Raw genomic sequence first — 24,934 nt, 5'->3', positions numbered from 1 at the left:
GCAACTTGATGCATGTTTACACAGAAGCAAGTTCCACTGTGTTCAATAGGACATGCCCCCAGGAAAGTGTGCATAGGATTGCATACAGAAAATGATGGCTGTGATAAACACAAAAGAAAATCCACTTGACGAAAATTGCTAAAAGGTGAAATGTAACAGTATTTGTAATATTGTATACAGCCAGGGGTGCAATATTCTAAGCACCCCAAAATTTGGCCTGATAACTGGCACACAGATATCAGAAAGGAGGTTTGTTCTCTTATCTGACTTTAGGAAATCTCACTGACTCCTAAATTTTTGAGACATTTTGCACCCCTGAGTATAGCAATGATATGCAACATACTGAATCCATCTTGGGTGTAAATCTGCAAGTGGTGAAAAAGTTTGGGTATCCAGTCCAGGGATATCAGAGTTCACACCACCTGGTTCAGAATACAACTTTGCCCTGCTTGTAATGCTTAGCTATATTGCGAAATGAGTGGTGTTTCTCCCATTAGTTCTTCTCTAGCTTAGAAAGTAAAAGGAGATTCTGCCCTAGGGGCTTCAGTATCCAACACACATGGGGCACAAAGCCAGCTGCTTCAAAGGTCTGTTGCTCAAAAGTTCCCTAATGTTGAACACTTCTCTGTAGCCAAAACTCTTGTCAATCCGTGTGAAGCTTTGCAGACCACAAAGCCATCTGCTTTGTTGTATATGCACAAAATCTCTTTAATGTTACATTCTTACTCTTGCTGACACTTATTGATTGCTGTGAAATATTTGATCATACCACTCAACCAAGATGCCTTTGGCTTGCTGTGTATCTTCTCTATTTGGTTCAGTTCTCTTGATGGTTTCTTGCAAACATTTAAATCTTAATATTTGGTCTAATATTTCTTGTTCCTGGGTGTGTGTATGTGCCGTGGGTGGAGTGAGGGTAATTTTCTACGCATGGATGGGTGCTGGAAAACATAATTCCCTGGGGGAAATATGATGAGGCACATGTATGAAGCACCATCGGCACACAGGCACCAATATTATGAACCAGGAGACAAGTCTGGGCAAATAGACATTTCTTCTTTTGAACACTCACTGAGAGAGCTCCCATCCAATTGTAGAGGTTCAGGGGGACCAGCTCCATTCTCCAGCTTCTCCAAACAGATGAAGGGTAATTCAAGTACCTGTATTCCTGCCTAACAAGAGTAATGTGTGAGGTAAGGAATGGGGTGCTGGTGCTCAATAGTAGGATCAACTGGGAAGACTGGGCTAGTTCACCTCCATGATTAAAGAATGCAAAGAATAAGAAAGGCACTGTCACAGGAAAAAGCAGGCTCCACAACAATGGTTTCTTATCAGTCCTTTGATGCTGAAGCTGGGTTCTCACTGGCAAGCTAAACCTGTGTCTGGGCTGTACTACTTCAGACTGCTGGTAGAGGCTCATGTGACTGAATATTCCATTCAAAAAATAAAATAATACAATCCCTCCACCTAGAAAATGGGATGTTAGGGAGATTCTAACCTAGCTTTGTCCTTGGCATGCCAGTTTGTTCTCTGCTAGGATTTTTATTTATTTTGCATATGGAGTCATGTGACACCCCCTCCACACCTGCATTATGAAGTGGCACAGCCGACACAGTGAGGTGTAGTAGGCCAAAGATAGTACTCGATAGCTGGTGAAGAGGCCATATCATATTTAAGATACATTATAAGGTTGAATGATATATGTAATGTTTATTTGACCCATGTGACTCAGTTGTTCTTTGTGTCTCGATTCAGTTCCACCCTATTTACAGTTGAAACTGCTCCACAAGTAATTACTCTGCCCTCCTCCAACTCAGCAGGTGAGAGTGTTGTGTAATGAGGGTTTTACTTCTGCACTGTTCCCCAAACGCATGCTTCATTCTCCATGGCAACCATCCAGTTACCAGATTCAGGCAGCATCCCACACAATGTGTTTACTAGAAATATGAATACTTTCATGAACATTACCTGAGAACCAGTCGGAAGCCACCCATGACAGCTCTTCTTAAGAGTTCCATTTGACCTTGGACGGAATTTGCAGAAATGCGTTGTGAAAAAGATAAGCAGAAGGTACAGTTATTAAGGGAGGCTGCACTTGGGTCAGGGACTCCAGGCTTGAACCAGGAATTTCATTGCCTGAGCTGGCACTTGGCCCAGTAAGGAAGGGGAAAGGACTACAACTCCATGGTAGAACATATGCTTTGGGTACAGAAGGTCCCAAGTTAAATCCCTAGAATCTCCAAGGTTTTTTTGGTCTGCTTTCAAGGATCAGGTAGCAGTTGATGGGAAAGATATCTTTGACTGAGGCCATGGAGAGCTTCCACCAGTCAAGAGTATAATGAATCAGCTTTGCCATTATCAACACTCCTAGCTGGTCTTTTGGACAGAAGATGTGAGTCAACCCCTTCCTTTCTGCTTTCTTATCAAGAGACTTCACAGGCCAGGATTATATTATAGTGAATATTGATCTGAGCAAATCATAATTATAATATGCAAATTTCCAAGACAAGAAACTGCAGGTAGCAACAGAGGTCCAGGGATCTGTAGATACGCCCCTCTTTTACACACACGAGAGCTGATTCAGAATCTAGAAAGAGCACTTCAGACAGCAGGTAAAGGGCCACATGTTTGAAGAAGACACCCAATGGGCAGTATCCAACAATGTGCTTAAGCCCCTGCAGTTTCTTTTGCGCCCTGCCACGCTGCTGCGCAAGCGATGGGGGTCACTTGTGGAACAGAATTGGTGGGGCTGGCTGCATGCAGACCAGAATCAGTGGCCAGCTCCGCTAGTGGATGGGCAGCACGGATTCTACCCAATGCAAAAACATTTACTGCATGTAGAAAGCTAGAACGTTAGCTTAGTGTTCTCGCTGATGTGGTTGCTTTCTATACACAAGGACATTTTATATGGGAAAGCATTCAAGTCTGTAATGCCATCTGCAGTTTGAAGTAGCACAGCTTGGGAATGACTGACCTAGAGATCATTTCTGCACAGCTCATCCACTGAGTTGTACACAGACGAATTCAAATAAAATGACAGAATGCCCTGAAATTAGTAGCTGACAGTGTGTGAGGATGGATTATTTTTCCCCATATTTTACAAAAATTGCATTCTACATATAATGAAAATGCTGAGTTGGGTTAGTTCCTCATATCACAGGAAAGCTGGTAACCTCGTTCCATAGTTGGGAAATATAGTGGGTTGGATCCAGATTTAAGCTGGATCAACTTTGTTGGTAGAAGGACTTCCCCACACCTCCTTCCTACAGCAGCCTCTCCAGCCCCCTGAAAATTCTGCACATTCAGGAGACCCTTGAGATGAGCTGTGTGGAGGGATCCCCAAAATTCAGGTGGAAGGACCTTTACAAGTGGAGCCCTTCCTCTTGCAGAAGGTCCTCTTGCAGAAGTCAAATCTTGGATCCAACCCCCATGTCTTATAAAAATTCCAGGATTTCAATATAATTGTTGCTACCAAAAATATGTCTTATCAATGGCAGGGTGACAGAATATGGCTCTGGGAAGAGATGATGGAATTCTACAAGAGGAACATTTTAGCTTATTATTCTTATAGTATTCTCTCATTGTTGTAGATAATTTTTACGGCTTTTTCTTTTCTTCGACATGGCTGTAATTATTGTTTGGATGTGAATGTATGCTTTAGCCTCTCCAGGACTAGTTTCTATTAAGTACAAATGTTCTCATTAAGAAGACATTTAACATGAGAGGAATATAAATGAGAAGATTGGTTCAAGCCGAGTTTTTTTTTTATATACTGATCAAAGGAACAGTGGAGCAAAACACACAACATTTACTCCGTAGCATTTTCAAAATTCAAAGCTCTTCCCGCAAGAATTAAATGACCTAATGGACTTTTGTAACAAGCCCCATCAGAAATAGAGAGCAATCTGGTTTTCCATTTAATGTTTGTGCGTATATGGCACACACTGCCTTTAGGAAATCAAAAGGACAATTTTGTTGTGAAATTAAAGGCCTTGAAGAATCTAACATTCAAATACTGGAGTATGCTTTTTTCAAAATGTATTGAAGTATTCACCTTCATGCGTGTTTCATGAAGCTACAATGCAACTGCTAACCCATCCCTGAACTGTCTCTCTCTTATCCCAGTAACTGCAGATATGTATGGATCTACTCAGGCATTGTAGGGCATGAAATGGACTAAAATAGGCTGTTGTGATTTAGGTCATGGGGTGTGCAGAAGGTAGATTAAGATCTACTGGTGGATCTCTGGGTTGTAATAGATCACTAGGGATTTCTGTCTCCCAGTTGTTGAACAATAGCAATAGTATTTCCACCCAAATTAGGCTGTTGAAATTAAGAAATCTGAGGTGGGTGGAAACCAGGAACTGAGCTTAGTCCTGGCACTGAAAACAAATTCCTGGTCTGAGATACACTCAGAGGCACCCTATTCCTTAATTCTAAATTTATGCCCATTCTTTTTTCTGAGCCACACTGTTTTGTACATGGCTCCAGTTGGTGGATCTCAGAGTTCTAGGAAAAACATGAAATAGATCCTGTAAGCTTGACATCTGCCCCACCCTGATTTAGGTCCTCTAATCAGTTCTGCCTATAATATTGTCAGATCAAAATTTAAGTAATGTAGGACATAGCTAAGCGGTGATGTTTGTTGTACGGAGTTTTATGTTCCAGAATCAGAGGTTTCAAACAGTTTCAGTGAAGAAGCAACGCTAAAATAAGAGACGCAGCTGCCAACCCAATCACGCCATTTCCTGTATTATATGCCAACAAAAGCAGGGTTTGCAACAAAGTGCTTTCTTTTTACTATTGCAAAAATGTTTGGGACTGGGCTGCAACAGTACAAGATCATGCCAGCGCTCCAGGAAATTAGATATGCAAATGGGGCTTCTCCATTGTCTTCTATGATCAAAGAAAGAAATCCCAAAAGTTGTTGTGCTCTGTGTCATGTAGTTGGCCAAAGGAATCCCATTCATGCTCATGAGCTCTAGATCACAGACAATGCACGCCCTTAGAATGCTGTCGCAACCTACAAAAAGCTTTTCCCAAACAAGTAAGCATTTGCATTATTTGTAGAGTGCCATCTATAGAAATGTAGTAGTCGGGTTAAATGCAACATCATGCTAGTAAAATCTGCTAGCAGAAGACTTTTCCCCCTCTCCTCCCTCCTGCAGCCCTCCGCATTGCTTGAAAATCTGCTCTGGAGGGTTTCCCAGCCATCCAGAGCAGACTTTGAGGACATGTGGGAGGCTACAGGGGGGAGGGGGAATTACCGCCTGCTGGTTTCACTGAAGGAGCTGCTTCCAACAATGGAATGATACTGTTGGATACAATACATAGACGCTACTGTGTTGTAATCCAGTGCTATAAGAGAAGCATGTCTGGAAGAAATGTGTTTAGGGCTGTATTTAGCATGGGTAGGTTGGAATTTGTTCTTTCAAGGCTGCATAGCATGAAATAAAGGGTTCATTCTTTGTGTGTGAGTTTACACTTGGTTTTACTTGTCACTTACAGCATTAATACAATAAAAGTATGCTTTTCCTTGGCAACCAAACTCTTTGTCTTGGCATCTTACTTTGGTGCTATGCCAACTGAAAGTAGCAAAGTTGCCAGCTCTTCCATATTTTTATTTATTTTGAGTCAAACAAGTTTTGTTTTATTTTTCTTTAAAGCCCTGGCTGTTGAATTTCTATTTTGGCATGTCTATTTTAGTACGGCAATCAAGACAGAATATACTGTGCGCAAAGGCCCTGAAGTTACCAGAGATGGTATTCCTTAGTTCCTCTGACTTTTGGAATTTGATTCTGTATGACCATGGTTATATTCTACTATTTGGACATATCTGTTAGGAACATCTATGTTTAAAGGAGCCTGCACCAGGGCCCAAGCATTATTTTTGGGGACCCAGTACAAACTTGCAACAATGACCTCCTTCCACACACATACCACAATCCCATCTCATGTTTTGTATTTGTAGCCACACAAGGCAGTATGGTGTGACAATAAATGTCACACTAGACAATTACCCACATATATTCTGGACCTGTAAATCACATGAGCTGCACTGGTTCCCATTCCCCATCGGATCAATATCCCACTTTGGCTATCTTTGCATGAGGCATTTACAGTGCACTCATGACTGGTCACTCATGGAGGTTTGCGGCTCATTTACATGATGCTGTCAACCTCCAGGGCATATCCAGCTGTATTTGATCTTTATCAAAAACCTTGATAATCCACTATTTAAATGGAAATCCCCTTTAATGGCTGTGTGTAAATGTGCAGTTCCACTATAACCAAAGCCTGGGAAGAAGAAGCCATTGAGAAGAGAAGGAAAATCACAATTGCTCCCCCCCCCCCCGTGTCTGCCTATTGACCTGGGCCAGGAGAAGAGTTTAGTTGATGGGGTTAGAAGAAGCTCAAAGCAAATGCGGAGCTGGCCGGGGCAAGATGAAGGCGACCCCTCATGTAAACAGCTGACAGCAAGGAAGCCACTGCCCGCCCCCCACTGCTTTGCAGAGAGAGAGGGTGAATGATACTTGAATCCCTCTGGAGACCCACGGATTCACCGCTCTCTCACTTTCTGCCCCCAAGGCTGTGGAGAACTTGCCTGTGTAAACAGCTGATCTTTATCTCACTTAGAATGCAGAAACAGAAGCCCTGCTAAACTGCGAAATAAACAGCTGTGTGTGATGAACCTCTTTGTCTCTCCCACCAGCTGCCCCTCACTTCTGCCTGTCTACAAGGAACTCTGTGGCAAGTGAAAATCTCTTTTCCAAAGTAAAAGTTCTAGCATAACTGTATAAGTTCTCTCTCTCTCTCTCTCTCTCTCTGTGTGTGTGTGCGTGTGTGTGTCTTCTAAAGAAGGGTCTGGGCCAGCAACTTACTGTTGAGAAGGTTGCTTGTTCTGCCCTAACACTGCTTCCAATTGGCTCCAGGAAATCTTACAAGATCTGGACAATAGGTACACAGATACAGGAAAATACATTTGCATAAATATCCTCTGGCATGAGCTACCATTTAGCCTCTATTTTTTTATCTCATGGTAATGGGGTTACATGAACTTGAGCACACTCCAGGAGAGAGCAGAGGACAGGAAGGCCTGGTGTGCTATGGTCCATGGGGTCACAAAGAGGCAGACACTACTTAAAGACTCAACAACAACAACAACAACAACGGGGTTACCCTGCAGCCTGGGCCACCACCCTCCTGGATCTTTGGACCGTAGTAAAGTGTAATCCCATATATTGGGGCCCTGCCTGTATCAGGACAACTTTGGACATACAATCACTCAATTCCTTTTTTATTTTATGTCTTTGGGCATCATGGGAAATGTAGTTTTCTTATGCTGAGAGACATCCATGACTTGCATACAGCCTAGATGGCAGACAGCAGGTAAGCCTCACTCTTCCAGACGTCTCCGTGGAACCAGGAAGGAAGGCATGAAGGTCCTGAGAAGGCTTTGGCCTGCTCAGAAGTGGTTAGGTCATAACAGATACCAGTCCCCCATTATGGAGAAGCCCCTCTTTTGAGAGCACCACTATTAGAGGTATGTCTGGTGGTGACAAGAAAGGGCCTTTTTGGTGGCCACTCCCAGGCTGTGGAACTCCCTCTCAAGGGAGATTACGTTCGCTCCCTCCGCGGGCAAAGACCACTTTATTCAAGAAGGCCTTGTAAGTAGATCGGTTGGGTTGCATGCTGTTTTTATTCTATAATTATTCTGTTTCTATTGTTAATGTATTGTTTTATTGTTTTGACCAATTTTAATTGTTTTGATAAGTTGCCTTGAGTGCCATTTTTTGGTAGAAAGACGGGTTACAAATCCAATCAATCAGACTGGACCCCAAAATTTCTACCCAAAGTGAGTAATATAGACTTTGGTAGCATCCCTAATTTCAATGGATTTAAGTGTGGATTGTTGCTTATACGACTATATTTAGAAGAAGCAAGGATGAGCATCCAGCAACCTGAATTCATAGCCAAAATAAGGGTGACAGGGTCAAAAGAGGCACTGAAGTATCTGAAGAGATCAGTTTCCTCGTTCTGCCATTTGGGTGCAGAGGTGGAAGGGAGAAGCTAATGGGGCATTGGTTGTGGACACCCAATATATTTTATTACACATGGCTCATATCTAGAAGTGTCATAATATTCACCAATCTTCCTTGTTGGCTATGGTTATTAGGATAAAATATCAATCTATTTTCATAAGGAACAGATCTTAATGCTTACAGTGTGGCTTCTATAGTTTTGTTAGAAGTGCAAACCTGTGTTCAAAATTGATAAATATAATCTTTACAGCCATTAACAATGTTCAAAAGTGCCTCATAAATAAACAATGGAGCCCCATGTAACTTTTTTTTACACACACACACCCGAAAGCCCTTCTCAAACTTAAGCAGACTGATATGTACATAAAAGCAAAAGAAATAACACATTTTCCTATTTTAAAGAATCAAGGATACTCCTTTAAGAAATGATTAGGCAAAGATCATTATATTCTGTGATTTCACAATAAATATTGCAGAATTTTAAAACAATCCAGTTTTGCATGTAAACGACAACACAAATTCTATTTCAGTATCAGTACATATGATTTCAAATCCTGGTTTGTTAAAAAAAAGTTAACGTTGCCTAAATAAAATGCTGTCATTCATAGAGATATGGCAGTATAATATAAACTGATTTCCTTAGCTGTACAGTTTAAAATTATTTAAAAGGATCTGTTGCGTTTGCTTTAGAATGTTACTTTATGGCTACTGAAATTATCTGTTATAGAATGAGGAATCATGGGGCTAAGATTAAGGACTTACACGCAGAGGAGGTATGATCTACTTTGCATGGTAAACTGGTTTGGGAGAATGGTGGGGTCAATGTTGGTAGAAGAGCCCACAGAAAGGATTAGACACAGTTCCACTTCACATGGGGCCTTTCTCTCCCCCCAGTACTGCTTTCTGCATTTCCTGGCAGGGCAGGCATCAAAGGTCGGCATGACTGGCCACCTGCTGAGGGCTTTCACTCCAGCAGGGGCCCGCTGACAAGAGCCCTCTGGAATTCCTACTCCTTCACCACTGCAACCTGCTTGTGGTCCAGACAACGGTTGCGATGGTGGCAAGCAGGAGTAAATGCCACTGCCTACTTGCACGTTGCCTCTCTGCCTGTCAAGCAAGGCAGTGGTAGCAATAATGACAAAGAGGATGAGGAGTAAGAGCAGCTGGTGACAATGGCAGTAGAACGCACTATACAAGGAGGTCCATTCAGGGTGTCCTGCCCAAGGTGCCTTAAAAAGCTGGAGCCGGCACCGCTTCCTGCGTTGTACTAAAGCACTGTGCTGGAAGTGCAGGAAGCTCTCATCTGGACTTGTCCTTTCACTTCCTGTGCCAACAACAAGTGCATAGGAAGGGACTCATCATGCCACAAACCATGTTTCCCAAACTGTGCTGGGTCACTATACTGGATTTTCATACATGAGTCAATATTTCAGCACAAATGGTTAAAACTAGGGTGCCAGTTATGAGCAGTGTTACTGAAGGACTACAATGCTTAAAACAGATTTGACCTCCTCTTGAGATAATAAAAAATGTAGAATCGATTAGGATTTCCCCTACCCTCCCCCATCTCATAGAATAGATTCTAGAAAAGTGTGTTGATGTAGCTTTTTTCTGTTACTTCCAAATATTTTGACACAGACTCCCCACTCCCCCCCAAACAATACAAATTTGGTAAACAAATATGCTTCATTAAAAAACCTGAACCTGTAGAGTTTTGCACTCCAATGATTTATAGTTACGAGACTGGAGATGCAGGATCAGTGATGCTTTTCCTGATGCTGCCACTGACAAGTCCTTTTTCAAGCAATTCCTTGTACATTTTCATCCGAACCTCTGGACTTGATAAAAGCGCCTTTATCTGACTCAGTTTGGATAACAGGGCCAACAGTTCTCTGCGCAAAGCTTCCTTTATTACATCTGCTTCATGGCTCTTCCCTACAGGAAAAAAAATGATACATTTTTGCATATAATTAAATTGTTGCCTAAAATGTTATGGAACTAAACTATGAAAAGAGATGCCATCTTTTGAAAAACACATACTTTTTGCCCATACGTATTTTTGCATATATAAAAAAGGTAATATATAGTCAAAAATATAATTTGTGTGTGCAAATGTTACTTAAAAATGAAGCATAGTGATATGATATTCATGAACAATTCCCATTCTGTTACATGTTGGGTAAAAGTAACGGTGATTCATATTAGCAGTGACACTTGGCAGCACTGTTTTTCTTCTTCAGTGCAACAAAACAGCTTCTTTTCAAATCCACTTCAAGTAAACAGTGATCTAGTTCTGCAAAACAAAATCAATGGCATTGTTTCCAGTTTGGCTAGCCCATCTTCCTTGGCCATTCGTTTCGCATTCACAAGGCACACAACAAAAGCAACGGAGAGATGTTTCTGGAGTTGACAACACAATGAAGCTGGCACTTTATTGGTCAGATCTCTCCATCCTTCCTACCCCCCTCTCTCTGTCTTGCTCTCCTTCCTGGCATTCAGTAGTATTATTATTATCTCAGTAGCATTGACGTCTGTATCATGAAGCTCTGTAAATTGTCATCTCCCAGTTCAGAAGAGGTGTCTGATAATAGACAGTAACAATCTCAACTCAAGTTAGCCAGGCCAGCTTAGCAGAGGAGGCCCTGGGAGCAGAGTCATAGATATTGGTGGTAGCATCATGCCTCCTTGGCCTTCCAAGCATTCATTTTCTATTGTCATTCCCGCTTTCCTTGCTATTGCCAATGGCCACTTCTTCGGTTTTCACTGGGCTTCCACAATCAGTTAGCCTGTTTTTATTTTGAGTTTCTTCTAGATACTGCTGGACCGCCTTGAGGACTGCATTCTCCACCAGCCTTTTGCTGAGGCTCAGCAATTCTGCATCATCTGGCTCTGCCCCTCTTTTTTCACCTACATGCCACAACAGACAAAAATCAGTAAAGCTGTGCAAGTGGGGAAATCGCATGCAATACACACCTATTGGGAATAGCTCCTCACGCCCCCCTGACCTGCAGAACAGATTCATCTGAGGCCGTTTGACTGTGTTTGCCTACTTTGGCTCTAAACTCCATGCAGTCCCTCCAAAAGGAGGCAGGAAGAGGCTGCTGCAAACTGATCATCAGCTCCTTGGCTGCATCTTGAACCAGCTTTCTTTCCTTTGCTTTGTTCAGTCTCAACAGACTCTCCATGAGTTCTGGCAGTTCTGTTTTCTCATTTTACAGTTAGATTTCTCTCTGCTACATATGTCCCAACTTATCCCTTGACAATCATCTTGCTACAGCACCTTAAACCAGGGCCCCAATGCAGCAACTTAAACCATGGCACCCACGGGAACCTCCAAGGGCACCCATGAAGCGCTCCACTCCCTGCCCCTTCAAAAAAACTTGTTTTAAAAATAAAAACCTTGGGAAATGTTAGGGTAGTCTTTCTCTGCCTTTCTGGCCTCTAGCCTTGCTCTTTCTCTCCCCTCTCCCTTGCTATTTCCCCCTTTCTCCAAGCCTCTAGCTTTGCTATTTCTCTCCCCCATCACACACCTCTTTAGCTCACTTCTGATGAGCCAGGCCCCCGCTGCAGCCATTATGTGACTGGCCACATCCTCCAAGGGAGCCATTTTGTGGTGGTGCCCACAGCAGTTTCTCAAATCCCAAATGAGCCCACAGATTCAAAAAGGTTGGGGACCCTGCCTTAAAGTATAAAGCTTGGTGCAGTGAATGATCTGGGAACAATTGATGCTGTAGCATTGCTGAAGCTAAGAGCATGTGGCCCTGATCAGAGATCCAGATGGGAGATTACTGGGAGCCCCATGTAAGAAGCAAGATATATGTATAATAAATACTTTGAAACACACACACATACAATATCCTATAGATCTTAACCACAAGCAAAATTCTTCCTAGTATAGTTACATTTCTACAAATAATTTATCAACTGAAGTGGCGTGTCAAAATCTCACCAATAGCTCCTAATCTGATATTTATATTTGATTCATTTTAAATTGAAATATAGTTCATAAATGAATGACATGAAAGAATACATAAAATACTCTACTAGATGCTTAACCATTTATTTTTGTACCAAACTGTAGCTTATAAATTTAAAAACTGACAAGTGAGCAGTGAATTTATACTTTGCTATGAAGCTAACAATACTGCCTGTGTATTTATAATTTCATTTAAAAACAGAAACAGTAGTTGTACTCTTGGTCTACTCTATTGCTAGTATGTCCAAAATCTCAATTAAATATAACTGTGTAGAGGACCACTGCCTGCCTCTCTAAAAATCTGGAAAGGCAATGGGTGGGAAGTTGAAATGTTTGAGTATGACTGCTATAAGCTTTGTAAAATGATACTACAAGAGACTGAAGCATGGAACAAAGTTTGCTTGACACTGTGCAACTCTCATTACAACTCAGCTCAAAATAGCTGCTTCTGCAGGTTTTAATTATCTGCTGGTGTTTCCCCAAACTGCTTCCTTCCATGTCCCACTCACAAAACACTTTGGTTCCTACTACCATTACAAAGGGTTGCATCCAATGCTACCCTCCTTTTCATAGAAGGCGTTTTGATCCAGAAGACACGTCCATGAACAGAAGGGAAAGGAAGGTGATTCTTGGAAATTCCCCCTTTCTCCCATGCTGTCCTACAGAAATTCCCCCCAACATTATGGAGCAGATGGGGGGGGGGGTGCCAAGGGCTGTAGAGGTAAGGGAGAATCAACAAAATAGTCTTCTTCCCTTCCATTCACAAAAGTCTCCCCTGGATCAAAGAGGCTTCCATGAATGAAAGAACACTGTTGGATACAACCCAAGGAGTGCATTGTATGGCTACTAGGGAGCTGTGCTATGGTTTTTCTGATCAGACATTGCAACGACCTGTCATGTCACTTCAAGAGGAATGGGTGCCAGTACAGTAAAGGGAGAGCAGTACAGCAGGAATTTGGGAACAACAGTGGATTTTGCCACTTGACTGCTTGCCTAGAGCTGCTACTTGCCCTACACAAATAGCCAAATAGCACATTGCGTGACTAGGATATATAATGATTGGCAACTGTAAAGTTTTAATTCATAAATACACCTTTAAAGGAAGTGCTTTCCCGATCGTCCATTTGCTACAAAAGAAAAATCTAACCTCTAAAAATAAAAGCAGAGGTAGGAATGGCAAAGACAGGACTTTATACTAGCTGCCATTCATTTGCTTTGAGATGTTTTAACAAACTTCTTTTTTGTGGCAGTTGTAAGCCGAAGAAGCAGCAAGCTGGCCCAAACTTCTTGGACTTGGCTTTAATATGCATTTGCTATTCCCACAGTTCCACCAACATTCTGCATTTTTCTGGTAAACAAAACACATCAAACTGGATCCTGACTTAATCATACTTAGAGTAGACCTATTTCAATCAATGGGACTTAAGTTAGTCTTGATTAACTTAAATCCCATTAATTAAAATGGGTCTCCTCTTAAGTATAACTAAGTCTGGATCCAAGCCATTAGGTTTAACCACAAAAGTCAAGGTTTAACTAGCAAAGATTGTACATAAAAGGCAACAAGACTCCTTTTAAGAACATAAGATGAGCCATGCTGGATCAGACCAAGGGTCCATCTAATCCAGCATTCTGTTCACACAGTGGCCAACCAGCTGTTGACCAGGAACCTTTTAGATGGCCAGATTTGGAGAGATGCATACTACTATATTTTCAGCATAATTGTTCTGGATTTTTCAAAAGTCTGAATTATTTTATGAGTTGTTTTGTTTATGTATTTACTTAACAGATTCCTAATGCATTACATATGCATGCAGGTGCACACAGACAATGAGCAGTAAATAAAAATAAGCAAAAGCTATGCTGCTGCTTCATACATCTTCTCAAAGCTTTCATATCAAAAGTTGACGGCAAATACTCTTCTTGTTACTAATGTACATCATCGAAAGCACTTTCTTTAAAGTAAAAATCTTACACAAGGCCAGAATGTTTTTCACGTCTGTTCACTCTGCTTTCCAGCAAGTTGCATGAAGGCTGCAGGAACACTATTAAGAACTGACAATCCATCTCCTTCACAGAAACAGCAAGTTCTAAAACTGTGTTCAATATCTCAAGAAGCATGGCATGCCAGAGAGAGTTTTGCAATATCATCAGCTCCTGGTCATGGTGTGCTTTCATAGTGCTAGCCCTGCCATTAGGCAGAGTGAGGCAGTCACCTCAGGCAGGTGATTTGGGGTGTCATGTATGGGCAGCAAATTATTACTTGTTATTATACTTTTACTGCCAAGGAGAGGTAGAGGCACTTCTGAGACTTTCTGCCTCAGGTGCCCAAACAGCCTCTTGGAAAAAATAACTTCTCACAATTTTTTTTAAAAAAATCTTTAAATACATCAGAAGCATGAAAATGGCTAGGTAGGCTGAATGGTGGGAAATTCAGGGCAGACAAAATGAAGTACTTTTTTACATGTTGTTGTTGTTCAGTCGTTCAGTCGTGTCCGACTCTTCGTGACCCCATGGACCATTACACGCCAGGCCTTCCTGTCCTGCGCTCTCTCCCGGAGCGTGCTCAAGTTCATATTCATTGCATCCGTGATGCTATCTAGCCATCTCATCCTCTGCCGTCCCCTTCTCCTTTTGCCTTCAGTCTTTCCCAGCATCAGGGTCTTTTCCAGGGAGTTTTCTCTTCGCATTAGGTGGCCAAAATATTTGAGCTTCAGCTTCAGCATCTGTCCTTCCAATGAGCACTCAGGGTTGATTTCCTTTAGGATGGACTGATTTGACCTCCTTGTAGTCCAGGGGACTCGTAAGAGTCTTCTCCAGCACCACAGTTCGAAAGCATCAATTCTTCGGCGCTCAGCCTTCCTTATAGTCCAGCTCTCACAGCCATACATTACTACTGGGAAAACCATAGCTTTGATTAGACGGACCTTTGTCGGCAAGGTGATGTCTCTGCTTCTTCCTATGCTGTCTAGGTTGGCCATAGCTTTCCTCCCAAGGAGCAAGCGTCTTTTAATTTCATGGCTACAGTCACCGTCTGCGGTGATCTTGGAGCCCAAGAAAGTAAAATCTGTCACTGCTTCCATTTCTTCCCCTTTTATATGCCAGGAAGTGATGGGGCCAGATGCCATGATCTTCGTTTTTTTAATGTTGAGTTTCAAACCAGCTTTTGCACTCTCCTCTTTCACCCTCAACAAGAGGCTCTTGAGATCCTCTTCGCTTTCTGCCATTAGGGTGGTATCGTCTGCATATCGGAGGTTGTTGATAATTCTCCCAGCAATCTTAATTCCGACCTCTGATTCATCCAACCCGGCATTTCTCATGATGTACTCTGCATATAAGTTAAATAAGCAGGGTGACAATATGCAGCCTTGTCGTACTCCTTTCCCAATTTTGAACCAATCGGTTGTTCCATGTCTGGTTCTTACTGTTGCTTCTTGACCCTTGTACAGGTTTCTCAGGAGACAGGTAAGGTGGTCTGGTACTCCCATCACTTTCAGAATTTGCCACAGTTTGTTGTGATCCACACAATCAAAGGCTTTAGCGTAGTCAATGAAGCAGAAATAGACGTTTTTCTGGAATTCTCTTGCTTTCTCCATGATGCAGTGAATGTTGGCGATTTGATCTCTAGTTCCTCTGCCTCTTCGAAACCCAGCTTGTACTTCCGGTAGTTCTCGGTTCGCATACTGCTGAAGCCTAGCTTGTAGGATTTTGAGCATCACCTTGCTGGCATGAGAAATGAGTGCAATGGTGCGGTAGTTTGAACACTCTTTGGCGTTGCCCTTCTTTGGAATTGGAATGTAAACTGACCTTTTCCAGTCTTGTGGCCACTGTTGAGTGTTCCAGATTTGTTGGCATATTGAATGCAGCACTTTAACAGCATCATCTTTTAGGATTTTAAATAGCTCGGCTGGAATACTGTCATCTCCGCTAGCTTTGTTGTTACTAATGCTTCCTAAGGCCCACTTGACTTCACTCTCGAGGATGTCCGGCTCAAGTTCAGTGACCGCACTATCATGGCTATCAGGGACATTCAGATCTTTCCTGTATAGTTCTTCTGTGTATTCTTGCCACCTCTTCTTAATCTCATCTGCTTCTGTTAGGTCCCTGCCTTCTTTGTCCTTTATCATGCCCGTCTTGGCACAAAACGTTCCCTTGAGATCTCCAATTTTCTTGAAGAGATCTCTAGTCTTTCCCATTCTGTTGTTTTCCTCGATTTCTTTGCATTGTTCATTTAAGAAGGCCTTCTTGTCTCTCCTTGCTATTCTCTGGAACTCTGCATTCACTTGGGTATATCTTCCCCTTTCTCCCTTGCTTTTCGCTTCCCTTCTTTCGTGAGCTACTTGTAAAGCCTCATCAGACAGCCACTTTGCTTTCTTGCATTTCTTTTTCTTTGGGATGGATTGAGTTGCTGCCTCCTGAACAATGTTACGGAACTCCGTCCATAGTTCCTCAGGCACTCTGTCTATCAGGTCTAATCCCTGAAATCTATTCCTCACCTCCACTGTATATTCATCAGGGATATGATTTAGGTCATACCTGAACGGTTTAGTGGTTTTCCCGACGTTCTTCAATTTAAGCCGAAATTTTGCAAGAAGCAGCTCATGATCTGAGCCACAGTCAGCTCCAGGTCTTGTTTTTACTGACTGTATGGAGCTTCTCCATCTTTGGCTGCAAAGGACATAATCAATCCGATTCCGATATTGACCATCTGGTGACGTCCATGTGTAGAGTCGCCTCTTGTGCTGTTGGAAAAGAGTGTTTGCTATGATCAGCGTGTTCTCTTGGCAAAACTCTATTAGCTTTTGTCCTGCTTCATTTTGTACACCAAGGCCATGCCTGCCTGTTATCCCGGTGATTTCTTGACTTCCTACTTTAGCATTCCAATCCCCTATGATGAAGAGGACATCTTTTTTTGGTGTTAGTTCTAGAAGGTGTTGTAGGTCTTCATAGAACCAATCAACCTCAGCTTCTTCGGCCTCAGTGGTTGGGGCATAGACTTGAATTACTGTGATGTTGAATGGTTTGCCTTGGATTCGTACTGAGATCATTCTATCATTTTTAAGATTGTACCCCAGTACTGCTCTTCCCACCCTTTTGTTGACTATGAGTGCTACTCCATTTCTTCTAAGGGATTCTTGCCCACAATAGTAGATATGATAGTCACCTGAATTAAATTCGCCCATGCCTGTCCATTTTAGTTCACTGATTCCCAAGATGTCGATGTTCAATCTTGCCATCTCATGTTTGACCACCTCCAGCTTACCTTGATTCATTGATCTGACATTCCAGGTTCCTAAACAATATTGTTCTTTACAGCATCGGATTTTCTTTTCACCACCAGACACATCCACAGCTGAGTGTCCTTTCGGCTTTGGCCCAGCCGCTTCACTCTTTCTGGCGCTACTTGGAAATACCCTCTGCTGTTCCCCAGTAGCATATTGGACACCTTCCGACCTGAGGGGCTCATCTTCCGGCGTCATATCTTTTAGCCTTGTGATACGTTCCATGGGGTTTTCTTGGCCAGAATACTGGAGTGGGTTGCCATTTCCTCCTTCTCCAGTGGACCACATTTTGTCAGAACTCTCTGCCATGACCTGTCCGTCTTGGGTGGCCCTGCACGGCATAGCTTATGGCTTCACTGAGTTACGCAAGCCCCTTCGCCACAACAAGGCAGTGATCCATGAAGGGGACTTTTTTACATAGCACATAGTTAAACTGTGGAATTTGCTGCCACAAGATGGAGTAATGGTATCCAATCTGGACAGCTTCAAAAGGGGGCTAGACAAATTCATGGGGGATAAGGCTATCAATGGCTACTAGTCATGATGGCATATGCTATTACCTTCAGTATCAGAGGAACTATGCCTCTGAATAACAATTGCTGGAGAACATGAGTGGGAGGGTGCTATTGCATTCATCTCCTGCTTGTGGGCTTCCCAAAGACATCTGGTTGGCCACTGTGGGAACAGAATGCTGGACTAGATAGGTCTTTGGTCTGATCCAGCAGGGCTCTTCTTAGGTTCTTAACTTGACTAGCCTTGGTTACGATGCACCCTGACCTGGAGGGGGCACCATTTGCTGCTCCATCTTGGGCAGCAAACTGTCTTGGGCCAGCCTTGTCTCTTTGTGTCCTTGGGTGAAAAGCCACATGAGACTATGGGTAATTGTTGAGTTAACTTGGGTTGTTTAACCATAAGCAATCCACAGTTTCTGAGTTCAGATGTCATGAAAACAGTTGTTAACTGAAATTGGAAATGGTGCGCTCCACTCCTCCTGAAATTTGTGGGTTAAACAACTAGGTCAACATGTCCCCAAATGGCATATGACCACCAGCTCAAGATTTTTCAGCAGTTTCTTTTCCCAGCACCAGGAAGAAAAACTAACTCAAAGTCAAGACTAACAGTTTCCATCTCTACCAGGAGATCTTTTTGAAAGGTAATGGGTCTTAATTGCCCATTCAAGACCAAACAACCCTAAAATACTTTGTAATACAGCAGAGATCGCTCACAACAACATATTGTTGCAGGGAAAACCCATTCCACCCGCCCCACTAGACACATACAGTGAATACTGCAGAGGGAACAGAGAAGACTCAGGGGAGTGGCAGATGACATCATTGTCCCTGCTAAATAGGAAGTCCCACCACTTTGTGCTCTGGCACCATTACAGCACTGTATAGAATGATATACACACCCCAAGGTTCACGACTCAATGGATTTGTAGAGTAACTGCCTTATCATGAATGAATATAATACATCTGGATGCAAGTACAATTCTGCCAACGCCATCTATCCCTTTTTTTTAGAGCAGGTGGGTCATTGGGCAGCGGCATCATACAAAACCTTCAGCATGCAGTAAGAGAAGCATTGAAGCATCATGCTTACTTCTGCACCCAGCTTCACATACAGCCTATAATTTGGGAATATGTGTGAACTGGCCCTCAGATAAGGAAGTCATCATGATTAGCATACCATTTTGTTCACAAAGTTCTAGTCAAAGGTACAAAAAGGAAATCCTGGTTTTCCTACCAGGTAACCACATACTTTGTGCAAATCTTTTTAAAGGAGATTATCCAACAAAACAGAATCCCGCATTCTGCTGAAGACAATTCCTACACAAAGGTGAAATACTTGAAATTGGGATAGCTATACTTGGAAGGGAGAAACTATACAACAACAAAAACTCAATCTTTATATGGTTAATGTTGCCTGAGCTTTTCATCAGCATGGTTTGAATCTGCATCCTTTGTGGAGGAGTACAGCACAATATGAAGAAGCAGATGCAATAAAGCTCCAGCAGTGAGGAATGATAAAATATGATGAACTGAAGAAGTGAGGTTGATGATTGGTCTTTGGCTTGCAACTCTGTACTGAAGCAGAGCAAAAAGGTCCAATGACAGAAGGTTGTCTCTGTTTACGTTTGCAAATACATCATGAAAAATTCAGGCGACTGTTACTGTTTATCTGCAGCCTGTACGAAAATACCCAGCTGAGGGTATTCTGTGGTGGTAGGCCTTCTCTCTGACACTATGCCAACTTTCCATGGTGTAAACCAGGGATGTATTTTAGCTCCCACATTTTTTATGTTAATTCAGTGGTTAAGAGCTTAGCCGATTCTAGCTTCCACCCTCCTAAACTGGACACAAGACCTCTGTCAATCCTTCTGTATGCTGATGATGTAATCTCAGATGCGAATTGGCTTGAGATGACTTAGAGTCCTGGCCACCTATTGTAACAATGAGCTTCCAACTATTAACTAGAAGAAAACTAAAGTAATGGTCTTTACCAGAAGGAGGTTTAATCATAGCTGGCAGATCAACAGAAATCCCATAGAACAGGTAACAAGCTACAGGTAACTGGGAGTAGTTTTTCACTCTACCAGTTCCTGGAAACTGCAAATAAAAAATGCTACCGCAAATGCTCAGAGAAGTATCTCGGCTTTGCTTAAATTCTTCTATACTAAAGGAGGACACTATATTCCCTTCCCCTTCATGGATCACTGCCTTGTTGTGGTGAAGGGGCTTGCGTAACTCAATGAAGCCATAAGCTATGCCGTGCAGGGCCACCCAAGACGGACAGGTCATGGCAGAGAGTTCTGACAAAATGTGGTCCACTGGAGAAGGAAATGGCAACCCACTCCAGTATTCTTGCCAAGAAAACCCCATGGAATGTATCACAAGGCTAAACGAGATGATGCCAGAAGATGAGCCCCTCAGGTCGGAAGGTGTGCAATATGCTACTGGGGAAGAGCAGAGGGTATTTCCAAGTAGCGCCAGAAAGAGTGAAGCGGCTGGGCCAAACCCGAAAGGACACTCAGCTGTGGATGTGTCTGGTGGTGAAAAGAAAATCCGATGCTGTAAAGAACAATATTGTTTATGAGGCTTTACAAGTAGCTCACGAAAGAAGGGAAGCGAAAAGCAAGGGAGAAAGGGGAAGATATACCCAAGTGAATGCAGAGTTCCAGAGAATAGCAAGGAGAGACAAGAAGGCCTTCTTAAATGAACAATGCAAAGAAATCGAGGAAAACAACAGAATGGGAAAGACTAGAGATCTCTTCAAGAAAATTGGAGATCTCAAGGGAACGTTTTGTGCCAAGACGGGCATGATAAAGGACAAAGAAGGCAGGGACCTAACAGAAGCAGATGAGATTAAGAAGAGGTGGCAAGAATACACAGAAGAACTATACAGGAAAGATCTGAATGTCCCTGATAGTCATGATAGTGCGGTCACTGAACTTGAGCCGGACATCCTAGAGAGTGAAGTCAAGTGGGCCTTAGGAAGCATTAGTAACAACAAAGCTAGCGGAGATGACAGTATTCCAGCCGAGCTATTTAAAATCCTAAAAGATGATGCTGTTAAAGTGCTGCATTCAATATGCCAACAAATCTGGAACACTCAACAGTGGCCACAAGACTGGAAAAGGTCAGTTTACATTCCAATTCCAAAGAAGGGCAACGCCAAAGAGTGTTCAAACTATCGCACAATTGCGCTCATTTCACATGCCAGCAAGGTGATGCTCAAAATCCTACAAGCTAGGCTTCAGCAGTATGCGAACCGAGAACTACCGGAAGTACAAGCTGGGTTTCGAAGAGGCAGAGGAACTAGAGATCAAATCGCCAACATTCGCTGCATCATGGAGAAAGCAAGAGAATTCCAGAAAAACGTCTATTTCTGCTTCATTGACTACGCTAAAGCCTTTGATTGTGTGGATCACAACAAACTGTGGCAAATTCTGAAAGTGATGGGAGTACCAGACCACCTTACCTGTCTCCTGAGAAACCTGTACAAGGGTCAAGAAGCAACAGTAAGAACCAGACATGGAACAACCGATTGGTTCAAAATTGGGAAAGGAGTACGACAAGGCTGCATATTGTCACCCTGCTTATTTAACTTATATGCAGAGTACATCATGAGAAATGCCGGGTTGGATGAATCAGAGGTCGGAATTAAGATTGCTGGGAGAATTATCAACAACCTCCGATATGCAGACGATACCACCCTAATGGCAGAAAGCGAAGAGGATCTAAAGAGCCTCTTGTTGAGGGTGAAAGAGGAGAGTGCAAAAGCTGGTTTGAAACTCAACATTAAAAAAACTAAGATCATGGCATCTGGCCCCATCACTTCCTGGCATATAGAAGGGGAAGAAATGGAAGCAGTGACAGATTTTACTTTCTTGGGTTCCAAGATCACCGCAGACGGTGACTGTAGCCATGAAATTAAAAGACGCTTGCTCCTTGGGAGGAAAGCTATGGCCAACCTAGACAGCATAGTAAGAAGCAGAGACATCTCCTTGCCGACAAAGGTCCGTCTAATCAAAGCTATGGTTTTCCCAGTAGTAATGTATGGCTGTGAGAGCTGGACTATAAGGAAGGCTGAGCACTGAAGAATTGATGCTTTCGAACTGTGGTGCTGGAGAAGACTCTTACGAGTCCCCTGGACTGCAAGGAGGTCAAATCAGTCCATCCTAAAGGAAATCAACCCTGAGTGCTCACTGGAAGGACAGATACTGAAGCTGAAGCTCCAATATTTTGGCCACCTAATGCGAAGAGAAAACTCCCTGGAAAAGACCCTGATGCTGGGAAAGACTGAAGGCAAAAGGAGAAGGGGACGGCAGAGGATGAGATGGCTAGATAGCATCACGGATGCAATGAATATGAACTTGAGCACGCTCCGGGAGAGAGCGCAGGACAGGAAGGCCTGGCGTGCTATGGTCCATGGGGTCACGAAGAGTCGGACACGACTGAACGACTGAACAACAACAACATATTCCCTCAGCTATTCAGGTATTTGTAGCCAAGGTTGTACCCCAGATGCTGTATGGGTCCCATACAGTTGTGTATTTATGATCATTATGGGCCTTTTGAAATCCTTCAAACCAAATTCCTAAGCACTGTTTTTGCAGTTCCAAGCTATGTTTTCAATGTGGCCCCGAGACTGGAGGTGGGCTTAATTTCTTTGGAAGCCTGTGCATGGATTTCATAGAATAGTAGGTTTGGAAGGGGCCCATAACACCACTATAGGTTGGGTCCCACCCCAATTTCTGTGATAAACCTTTGGCTCAAACTTGTTTTTCTTCCCACAGGGTTGGCTCCATTGACCCTAACAGACACTTTTCAGTCAACATGGAAAAGGGTGTTGACAGAGAAATTACTGTCTTATCGGTTTGCGCCTGGCAGTTTAATAACCCTTGGATACTCCAGAGCCAAAGTAACTATTAAGCAATGTATATAGGATACAGAACTGCAGACGTATCTAAGCTCTGTCACTAAATATCCATTCTCTGAGACTAAGGTACTCCCTCTGACTAAATATCTGACTAATGTAATAATTCCTAAACACAAAAAAAGTTTACATTAATCAGATTCAATGTGTTACCTTCCATGCTTTTAGAGGGAAGATATTGGAAGGTGCTGTATCATGAACATACATGTCCTTGTGATGGAGGGGAAGTGGAAACTGTTGGGCATGTGCTATTATACTGTTTCTTTTACCAGGATATTTGCTGTGTTTTTATTACACCTATTTTACAAAAAGTGCCAGGCAGATCAAACAATTTTTTTTCTTTCTTACCTCTCACCAGGACCCCCAGATCACTGATAAGGTAATCTGCACAGGGTTTGTGCAGCAGTCAGTGCATGCCATAAACTTTTGACAAAACAGTAATATCCTATTTGGCTAATACACTGGGGTCAAGGCAGTCCATTTGAGCTTTTTTGTCGCTGTTGTATAATTATGTAGAGCCAGTGTGGCGTAGTGGCTAGAGTGTTGGACTGGGAGCCCAGAGATCCGGGTTCTAGTCCCCACTCGGCCATGGAAGCTCACTGGGTGACTTTGGGCCAGTCACAGACTCTCAGCCCAACCTACCTCACAGGGTTGTTGTGAGGATAAAAGGGAGAGGAGGCTCATGTAAGCCGCCTTGGGTTCCTTGCAAGAGGAAAAAAGGCGGGATATAAATGCAATAAATAATTATGTATACTGTGTGTAATCATTGTATATTCTACATGCACTGATCTTGTATCATAATAAGTTATCTACCTATCATGAAATTTTGGTAACATAGTACCAAGCCTGGGCTGTCCAGGGTTCTCCGTGTTGTCAGATGAAAAGAGCGTTCTGAATCTCAAGTGAATATGGCTAGCCTCTTCTGTTAGTGGGTGGACCAAAATAAGATCTTTTCTTCCAGTAGCTAAGAACATAAACACTGCACTGCAGGGACAGCCCCCTGTATAGAAGGCCTGCAGTGAAATGCAGAGTAGCTACTACATAATGGTAAAATAAACGAGGCAGTAATATCAACAACAGCAAGAACTAGGACATGCTTCATTTCTGTAGCTTATTCTATGTTTCTGGAAATTCCTAATTTTGAAATCACCTGTTCTGTGAAGGAAGCCCAAATGTAGCCTCCAAAAGGAAAACAATTAATCATAAGGGAATGTGGTTAGGCCAGCATTCCCCAACCTGGGGATGCTGGGAGTGTAGTCCAGAACATCTGGAGGGTGCCAGGTTGGGGAAGGCTCAGTTAGGAAGAAGGTTGAATACAAACTTTGAAAACAAGGAAAAAGAATGCTGCTAGAGTGTAGTTCTGCTTCCCCTCAAAAAAAGACTGCATTACAGAAGCCTTGCTAGAAAAGCCGAAACAAAGCATAATGTCCAAAACTATTCCAGTGCGGTGGCTCTTTTTAAATTATTGTGCTGAATATTAGCACTATCATTCAGTTTAACAGAGCATAACATAAAGACAAATGCCTCTCTGCAAACACTGCAAAAAGGATAGCTAAAATGTGACCAAATAAAAAATCTAGCTAATTAGCAACACAAGCTTTTGTTGCATAAGCACTGGGCTTCCCATACTGCTGATTCAAAATTGTCAGGAAAAATCTGTTGCTTAATTGCATTCACGTGGGCCCAAGAAATGTAATTCTTCCAGAAGTGATGGGCTGAACGTAAAATCGGTTGGCCACTATATATATATCTCATATAACTGTAACTCTACCATATATGCCTTGGAAGTTTTCCAAACTGCACTGCAGCCAGGGCCAGCCCTACGATTTGGCAGAGTGAGGCGACTGCTTCAGGCAGCAGATGCTAGGGGGCAGCAATGGCAGACTCCCAGGTGTTCCTCCGGAAATCCCTGACTGTTCCGCTCTGTTGGAGGACAATATATAGCGTACAACCTGTCCAGGCCCCCCTAAACTAGCCTGCTGCTTCAGGTGATCTGGAGGATACTATCCCGTAGCCAGTACTGAAGTAAGACTGAACTGTTAGTCCAGCTGGCTTTTGTACATGGTATGGCAAGGGGGCAGCATCTTGTAGGTGATGGCAGCATGAGGTTTAAGACAACAAAATTTAAGAAGTTGGGATGGCTCAAAGTTTTAAAGAAAATAATCATAACAATAAAGGACGTGTGAAAATGGCATGGG

The 24,934-nt window shown here is 42.8% G+C and overlaps 1 protein-coding gene across 2 annotated transcripts in view; it reads right to left on the bottom strand.

The window, feature by feature from the left end:
• Positions 1 to 8,174: 8,174 nt before the first annotated feature.
• AKAP7 (A-kinase anchoring protein 7) overlaps positions 8,175 to 24,934 on the bottom strand; it is a 145,722-nt gene continuing 128,962 nt past the window's right edge. Inside the window, exon 8 of one of the 2 annotated variants that reach the window (XM_084827525.1) lies at positions 8,175 to 9,977. In XM_084827525.1, coding sequence (XP_084683651.1) covers positions 9,778 to 9,977 — 200 coding nt within the window. In that variant the 3' untranslated portion in view covers positions 8,175 to 9,777. Of the gene's footprint in view, positions 10,950 to 24,934 lie in introns of both variants that reach the window. The other variant, XM_084827524.1, reaches the window with a different exon arrangement.

This window comes from Heloderma suspectum, chromosome 1 (genome assembly GCF_057233095.1).
Source record: "Heloderma suspectum isolate Gila_16-S chromosome 1, 16-S_ref, whole genome shotgun sequence".
NCBI lineage: Eukaryota > Metazoa > Chordata > Lepidosauria > Squamata > Helodermatidae > Heloderma > Heloderma suspectum.
The sequence above is the reverse complement of the archived record's forward strand: the minus strand, read 5'-3'. Positions and strand labels throughout refer to the sequence as shown.